Source organism: Micropterus dolomieu, linkage group LG18 (assembly GCF_021292245.1).
Source record: "Micropterus dolomieu isolate WLL.071019.BEF.003 ecotype Adirondacks linkage group LG18, ASM2129224v1, whole genome shotgun sequence".
NCBI lineage: Eukaryota > Metazoa > Chordata > Actinopteri > Centrarchiformes > Centrarchidae > Micropterus > Micropterus dolomieu.
Window position 1 is genome coordinate 22,111,877 of NC_060167.1, and position 9,403 is coordinate 22,121,279.

General features: G+C 38.8%; 1 protein-coding gene across 2 annotated transcripts in view; it reads left to right on the plus strand.

Annotated features, from left to right (window-relative positions):
* LOC123987349 (guanine nucleotide-binding protein G(i) subunit alpha-2-like) overlaps nt 1-9,403 on the plus strand; it is a 67,166-nt gene that overhangs the window by 50,766 nt on the left and 6,997 nt on the right. For both annotated transcript variants that reach the window (XM_046076151.1, XM_046076152.1), the window contains exons 3-4: nt 1,277-1,418; nt 5,279-5,439. In XM_046076151.1, coding sequence (XP_045932107.1) covers nt 1,277-1,418; nt 5,279-5,439 — 303 coding nt within the window. The remainder of the gene's footprint in view (nt 1-1,276; nt 1,419-5,278; nt 5,440-9,403) is intronic.

Genomic DNA, 9,403 nt, shown 5'->3' on the forward strand with positions numbered 1-9,403 from the left:
GTCTCTTTCCACAACTTCGAAATCAAGTAAATATTGAATTTGCTTTTGTCTCTCAAACTGAGAGACACAAAAGTGGTAGAGTTCTCCCACTACTGCAGCCCAGCAGGGTTGTGATTTGTGATCACGTGTGCGGGACTAGATCATCTTTGATGAATCTAATGAAATACCAATTAAATGTATCGTCTTAGCTATTAATGGACAGCATTTTCACAATGAGACGAAATTCTTAGCTGCTTAAACTTTCTTTTACATTAGGAGATGTGGCCAAACTAAACAACACTTATCAGTTGTATCTAGGGCTGGACGATATGGCCAAAAATGTTATCACGATAAAAAGTTTCATATCTTTCGATATCGATAATTATCACAATAAGTATCAAATCTTTATTTCTTTTGAGTTTAAAGGCTGATTTTTGCTACTGAGGAAAAGTTGAAGAAACCTGATGGTTAATTGTGGTTTAAACTCGTCTTTATGGTCAACACTTGATGCCAAACAGTGGATCACTTCACAAATCTGAGGTAGAACATTCAAAACAATTATGATAAAATCTTTTTCAACACATATGCATGAGAAAAATTAAGTAAAAGCTTTTTTTCAGTCCTTTTTTCCTCAACAAAATAACCACCTTATTAAAAATTAAGTCCTAATTCGTGTAAGATTCAAGTGAATAAAATCAAACATTTATTGAATATTTATTGAACATTTGTTATATTGTTATTGAAAAAAATTATTATATATATATATATGAGATAGAGAGATAGAGAGATAGAGATATAGATATATCTATATATATATATATCGATAATTATTGTTTTATTGTCCAGCCCTAGTTGTATCTTCTCTACAAGTATGTAGGTTTGGTCATCATATTAAGTTTCCTTGATAGAGACCTGATGCCATATAAGAGATAATGCTGTATTTGCATTTTAACTACACAACGATCAGTACTAGCCTATTTGTAGGAGCAGATTATTAGTGAATAGAGAAAAAAAGTTAATTATTTTTGCTTTAAATGTTATCGGAAGAATGTGCAGAGGTGGTGAAAATACATTTTCAGTCCCGAGTAGTGCCTGCAATCTTCTACCAAGAAGTAAGGGCAGTCTGTATGTTGCCTGAGAGTCAAAAGCCTGGGCAAAACAAACAATATTTTACTCCACTGTGTGTAATGTGTAATCATAACGTCAGTATTATGTTTTGTCGTCACATTGTGATTTCAGTTTAATAACACACTAGTCTTTTTTTCCCCCTTGCTCTCCCCCTGGTCTCTGTTTTCAGGATTATCCATGAGGATGGGTACTCAGAAGATGAGTGTAAGCAGTACAGAGCAGTTGTCTACAGCAACACAATCCAATCCATTATGGCAATCATCAAAGCCATGGCCAACCTTAACATCGACTATGAGGAAGCTACTAGAGCGGTAGGTATCTGACAATAAAGTTGACACTGAAATGTGTAACTGTCGTTACCATCTGCAGCAGCAGATGTGCCTGTTTTTTGTTTTATAAACAGTATTTTAGAACAATAAACAAATAGGACCTAACATGACATACCTTTAAGTGCAATATTGTTCCCATGCAACTTGAAACCTGTTGTTTAATAATAGAAAGATGTTCTGGGAACCTGTTAGTAAAGCGCAGGGGTCGGCAACCTTTTCTGTGGTAAGTGTCAATTTACAAAGTTGAAGACATCCAGTGTGCCAGCAGCGTTTGTTAATGCACATGTAAGTTATTTTTAATTTATGCACTGATGGTTAGTAAGATTTTAATTGAAGTTTGACCTTGTTAATAATAATAATAGACATATAATAAATAGGGCTGTCAAGCGATTAAAAAAATGTATCTAATTACAAGTTTTGTGACATGTTTGTAGTTTTGTAATGAATGAATCGAAATGAATCACATATATCAATATTTGCCGTAATAAACATTTAAAATATTCTAATTCAAATAGATTTTGGTAGATGAGTGCATCAGTGATAATAAACAAACTTAATTAGGTAAACATTACATTCAAATTTGTTGCCATATTTACCATCTCTGTTGCACTTGTCACGCAAACTGGATGGAAAGTAAACTCCTTTGTTCGGCCCCGTGGAGCCAATCAGATTACAGCAAAAACAAGGATCAGTCCAAGTTGGGATGGGCCGCTCATATCCCCCCTCAACATTTAATGTTTTATTTTGGCCCACTCTCACAGACACACTGACAGCAGCTGACCGGCTGGTCAGCCAGGCTGGTAGCGGATCATAAAGTAGTTCACTCTTGATTAAAATATAAGCCGTTATTTTCTCTATATTTCTATCATTTTAACAACCCTATTAATAATGTCAAAATTAATTCATCATGGTGGTTGATCGTCTGTTTTTTCACAAACTCAATGTAATATTAAACAAAGTAGCGGCATATGTCAATATTGTAGGATTGAGTTTTCTTTCTCATGTGCCACTTAAAATGTCTCTGCGTGCCCACACTGGCACACGTGCCATAGGTTGCCGATCCTGGTATAGCGTAATATAGCTACACACATTTTAGTGATATTATCTCTACTAATCACCACCAAAGCCTCCACTCTGCCTCCATCCTCACCAGCCCTATCTTGCCGTGAGGATTTGAGGCAGCAGAGATTATGCAGCTCAAGAATTTCCTCCGAGTGCAGTGTGACAGTTTGCACTTGGAAATCAACTATGGGTAGCACATGCTTAAGATGGACTCCTGCCTTTCTGTCTCTGCTTTTGTGCATGCGTGTGTGTATGTGTGTGTATGTGTGTGTGCTGTTAAAGGAAATGGTAAAGAACTGCCTTTCGTTGGGGCATCACCCAGGGAGAAGATCACTGAGACAAAATTACATTGCTTTTTCAATAGACCCACTGTCTCACCAATGTGATCCATATATTCTGTTCTAGAGATATTTCCGAGTATCTTGACTTACAGAGGATGAAGCCATCTGTTCATGAAAGTAAATTTGAAAAGACTAATAAATTAACATAATGCCACATATTTCAACTGTCGTATGCATCTTTTTCCATTAGCTTATTTCGTGTATGTAAATGCTACATAAGGAAATCTGACCTACCTAATCCTCACCTCTCCTTTTGCTGAATTGGAATAAGTAATAAAGCAGCAGTGTGTCATGTGTACTGGATACAATTACTATGCTTGGTAGTATGTTACTAAAACATGCACGCTACAGTGCAGTTAAATTCAGATTTTGTCATTACCCTAATAATCCTTACTTTGCACTTTCTGTACAGCTTTGATTTTTGTGGGGGTTTTTTCAAATTTCTCTCTCCCGGGTGACCTTTCCAGTGGAGTTGGATAAACATGGTTTTATGTGGAAAGAGCTTCTTGACTGCCTGTTATATGTCAGGAATGGCTCTGCCAAGGTAGCTAGCTCTGCATGACACGTTCCGTTGGATAGATTACAGTGTTTCGTCAATGAGTTTATTTGAATTACACCTTCCCCCACTGCAACGGCCTACAGAGAGAATCTCCTGGAACATTTCGCAGATTTCAATTAAAAAGACAATATTTGTCTCACAGCCTGAAGGAACGCAGTCAGCATTCAGCAATATACTAAAATCAGCATTTTATGGGCCTGAGACCTTTGTTTAAGCAAGAGTCCAAAATTGGGAACTCCAGCTTCAGAAAGAGCCCAGCCATCAACTTGATGGTAGTGTGATTGTTTGGTTTGGTGGAGGACATCGCGGGTATCACAAAACCATGGTGTTCTAATATTCTGACATCCATTTAAAACAGCATGTGCTATATCCCAATATTTTAAGTACTACCACAGGGTACACCATAAGCGGCTGCTGACTTACTGTGACCTACAGCTAAGTTGGTGGAGAGCTAGGTAATGGTTAACTAATACATGAAAGTCCACTCTTAGTCGCTAACATCAAAGGGTTATGTAAGCTTATGTCCAGTGTCAAACACAAAGGGTCAGAGTGGTATAATGAAGGTGATGTAAGCTGTGGACGATACCCTTCTCATGCAGTGACCATATCTGCAACTCTACCTTTGATTGTTTACACATAAATCCACTCCATTGCTACCAGCACCAATAGTCCATCTGCTTGGTGTCCCAGCGCCTCAAACACTGAGAAAAGTAATCAATAAAAAGGTTGTGTGTTAATGCGCAGGTGTGTGCCTAACAGTCCCCCTAATATGGATACAATCATAGAATGGTCCTTGTGGTTTAAAGACATGTTTCCATAACCAGAGTGTCCATCAACAGCAATCTGCAACCTTAAACTGTTCTTGAGCAAGACATTGAGCGCCAGGAAAAAAATAGTTTTTTAGAGAGAGGCAAAACAAAAACAGTTCAACTGCAGCGTTTCAGTGTGGTTCAGTGGTATCTCTGGGTTAAGTGTAGAAGTGAAGTGAAGATGTAATGGCCACAGGCCAATTAGGTCAATGATGTGTCCATAACTTCCGGGCATATTATTTCTCACTCTTTGATTTACTTCTCTGTTTCTTCCCTTATCTCTTATGCTACCTCAACAAATTGGATTGCACATCCCCATAGAGTTAGCCATAAAACATGTCACTTCGGACTTGTATAGAGTGCAGAAGGTTGCAGGATAACATGGGTTATCCTGAGAGAGCAACAAAACAAAGAATAACAGCATTTTTCTGTCCCTCGGAACCAACCATTTCCAGTGGTTGTAGCTCTTATCTGTAATTTCTAAATAAAGCAGATTGAGAGGTATTTTTAAAGCCACAATCACTACAAGTACACACTGGATACACACAACAGCAAGCTATAGTTTGTATGTTGGGAAGGCAGCTGGCTGACAACAACTCACCCTATCTGATTTATATTGGCCAGGCAAGTGAATGCCGAAAATGAATGCCCGATGAATCTCAGCTCTGTTTTTTGCTTTGTTTTCCTTGTCTCTGCTACATTCCAAGAAAGCCTCTGTGACAGTTTGCTATGAAGCTCAATGACGAGAACAATACCATAAACAGTAAAATCCACCAAAAAAGTTTCATCTGTAATTTACAATTTGTTCAAAAACCATACACTTGAAATTAAAAATTAATTCACAATCACAATAAATGTTAATTATATTTTTCCCTTTTCAAGTCTTGTCACCACAGTTCTGGACTCTGTTTCATACACTTCATACACTACACCATCACCGATCCTTGCAAGAGACAAGTAGAATACAAGCCATGTAGAAAGAAAGTCCTAAATAAAGCCCCTTTATCAGCCTTTATGAGCTCTAGTGAAGAAAATGAGGGTTAATAGATGTCATGCCTTTCTTCTTGTCAGGATGATGCCCGCCAACTGTTTGCCCTGTCAGCAGCAGCAGAAGAGCAGGGCATCCTGCCAGAAGACCTGTCCAACGTCATCCAGCGACTGTGGGCTGACGGAGGCGTCCAGAGCTGCTTCACACGGGCCCGAGAGTACCAGCTCAATGACTCTGCGGCCTAGTGAGTGCCTTAATATAACATTAAAATGACATCAAGGTGTTTCATTTATATTTACTCATTTGGCTGACGCTTTTATCCAAAGCGACTTACAATTGCTATGTAAGTCAGAGGACGCACGCCTCTGTGCAATGTTTTGCACAGAAAACCTTGGTGACTGGAGAACATGTGTTGCAGAGATGGGGAACGTTGTATAATGGTTACTTGGTTGCTCCTGTGACGAGATGTATATTATACCTTTAGGGTTAGATCAGGAAGTGTGAGGAGTTTCTTTTAAAAAATGTTACATTCTCCACCCTGCATTTAGAGTTTAGGAGTGTTGGCTCCTACACATAGACTGTGCTCCTACATACATACACAGAGCGGCCAGCAGAGAAAGAGGCCGGTGGAGGCGGTGAAGTTAAGTTAGCTCCAAACTACTCGAATTGACGACAGTTACGCTCGTTACTGTAAGTACTTACTATAAAACCTTTGTGAGTAAAAAGACAATGCTTTATCAATATACCTGTCTGTAAGGTAAACATGTAGAAAGCGTTAATTTAATCCTCAGTCTGTCATCCTGTATGTGTTTTGTTCTTTCTAAACATCACTCACTATTGTGATGTCAGATATTGAGTTTATACGTAGTGACTTTGCTGTTGTAAACATTAATGTTGCTGCTCTAGAAACAACATTTAGCTGTATTTAAAATATAAAATTCTAGTCCTTTAATTCATTTAAAAACAACTAGGCAGATATTCAATATTTGTTTATTTATCGCAAGTGAAATGTCACCTCAATAGATAATTATCGCACATTGAATATTTTCCTCATACCGTGCAGGCATACTGTTGGGTCTGGTCTTACCAAATAACCGTCACCAAATAATATTAAATTATCAATAGTGGTATCGATAAAGACTCGGATCATAAAGCAGTCTCAATAAGGGTAACAATATCAATAAAAATTAACAATCCCTATCCCTACCAAATATACTTCTTTGTCACTATTCATCCCATTTTTCTCTATATTCATTACACAAACACCATACTTTTTAGTAGTTTTACATGCTTTCTCTGTGCTGGAGTGACTTTTATTACTTATCAAATTGTGAATATGTCACCATAATACATTTCTTTGCACACCCCACAGGCTGCCGTTATAAATAGGGAAGACATTACTGTTTTGTTTAAACGGTGGCTTTCGTTTTAATACCAGTCACGTTGCTAATCTGTAACAACACAGCAACTTCAGCCTCTGTCCTCAGGTCTTAATTACCTCAATTACGCTCATCCATTTGCTGGCCACATTGTTATAATGTTCCAGTATAATATCAGGGAGAGCATGAGGTAATTGCGAGAGGCTGCTGTTAAGAGGTGAGAGGTGGTTATCGCTCTGACCCTCTGGGATGCATGGCCGCTCTGAAATGGAAATCCAGAGAAAATGGAGAGCCTTGGCCTTGTTCACCACCAGCTGCCTGTAGGGCTGCAGCAGGAATTAACTGCGCTGATTTCTGTTTAATACTCAAAGCCTTTGATAATACTGTGACACCTCCAAAATGTGCTGTGAACTGTCAGGGGAGTGTTAAGTGTTTCACAAATGCTTTTCAGTCACAGCAGTATTTAACTTCCAGAGGGAGTGATATTGTTCTCTGTTTGTGTTGGCCAGCATAATCATAACTTCTCCGTCTCTGCTTCACTGCTCTTGTTAAAGCCAAGGGGGAGCTGGAAGCATAACTGCTAACAAGGCGTCACATTTAGTTAGTGGGGAGAGTAGACAATGTAGGATGTTTTATCAAGGCTTTGTAGAGCGCCTAGAGTCGGTTGCTGTAAGAGAGGACAAAATGAGTCTGGCACTAGACCATAATCATGTCTGAGCACCTGAGACAGAGAAAGGATGGGGAAGATAAAGAGAGAGAGAGAGAGATGGCACAGCCCATATCAACAGAGACCTCTCTCTTCTCTCTCACTGGTTTGATAGAAAGGGACATGTACTGGACGCTCTGAAAATAATGGATCCAGCTGCCGTTATTTGAGAAAACAAGACAAACCTTTTCACACGTCTGTGTGTGTGTATAAATAATGTAATGGTCTCTCCTTGCACAGTAAGTGTTCTGTGTGCAGCAGTATTTGCTGGCTTTTAACTGCACAAGTAAACTGCAGCTTCACACTGGGTCTCTGATAATTGTTAACTACATTGACAAAAATTTGCACGGTGAGGTAGTTTTAAAAAAAACATATAAAATGATTGTTTTGCCATTGACAATTCTGTCACACTACAGTGGAGGACCTTTTTCTTATTAGAGTGTAAGCTGACCAAATTCAATTAATCTTCAAGGCTCATAAACCCAATGGCTAAATCAAGCATGTTACAATATCTGATGTGTGGACTACAAAAGCAGCCTAAACCTCTATGGGGAGCAGGATTATGATTAAACTGTCAAACACGTGGCATGAAGTAGTGGTGCTGAATTTCTAATATCTACACCCGAGCTGTGGCTTGTATCGGATTACATCCAGCACAAACACCGTAGTTTTTTTTATGCAGTTGAATGTTTTCTGCCGTAAGATTGACAGAGAAGACTTTTTTGTGTCTCCCATGGTAAAGTGTAAAAGTTGATTGTGGTTTTGTATTTCGTGCTTTTATCAGCCTTCAGCCAAGCTGGCGCTTTATTTGGCCATCAAAACAATTCAGGTACATTCCCTCCAGCTAAGAGGAAATAGAAAAATAGAAGGAGTTTGATATCCAAGTAGGGTTTGGTATCGTTTAAATTTTATCGTTTCTGTTTCTACTTGTCGAATCCGGTTCACCACAAATCTTGTCACTCTTCACATCTTGACATTCATCCACTTTCTCCTTGCTCTTCTTCCCCTCCATGGCTAAACTGAAAGGAGTTTCTGTACTAGAGGAGTTTCTCCGGGGACTCATATCTAAGAAAAATATAATTTGTTTACTTTCAGTATAAAAGGTCAATGTCAGCTCATCTGTGTTTTGTACCTGAACGTGAGACGTTGCTACTATTAGCATGGTTATCTATTTTAATGAAGCTAAGCCAAATTTTTGAGCATTTGCTGCAGGCCGCCATGGTCCAGGAATGTAAACAGAAGTTGTCTCTTATGGCGTAACAGATGATGTGACCCGCGTAGCAGTTCCTGGCAGCTGAGCGCAATTTTTATGGACTGTAAAATGCTCACTGCAAATCAATCTGGAGCACGACTGCAATACGCAACAAGATAGTTAGGGAACGATAAGCAATCGCAATGCACACGTTTGAGCAAATCCATGTTTCTTGGAAATTTGGTAACGGTTCCAACTTGGAATTGGTTTTTGATACCCAACCCTAAATCCAAGGTGGGTTAAAATCAAAGGCAACCATCTTCACAGAAAAGGAGATTGACAGTAATCTTATAACTGTGAACTGGTAGCTGTTCCCTGGCTGCACTGTTTGACGTCCCTTATCAGTGTAAATCAGAGGATTTAAACAAAGGTGACTGCCTTCTGTGTGTGTGTGTGTGTGTGTGTTCATGTGGATATGAGAAAACTTGCCCCTCCGTGTGCTTCGGCAGGATTTAGTGTTTAAATAGCTGCCCATATGACATGATTTTGTAATTGCTGACAAAGATCATTAAGAAGATTTAATCAGGCAAACACTATAGCTACCAGAACTGTTCATTACCGCGCTTCACCTATTTTACTGACCTTTGGTTGTAAATGTTGTTTTAGAGGAAGCTTTGAGTATTATTTTTAGACGTTCTGATTTAAGATCAATTTTATCTTTGTTACGTGTTACATTAATTTCTAACTGAGGTGGCTTTAACTTGCAGTTCATGCTTTTTCCATGGCTGAGTGCAGTATGTGATATACATCTATACAATCTCTGTATTCAATATCATGCTGTTATGTATGCTCCAATTACCAATGAACGGATTGTGAGTGGAGCTCTTGTTCAGGTGTGCAGAATGTCAGCAGATATAACGTTTCAAAAAAT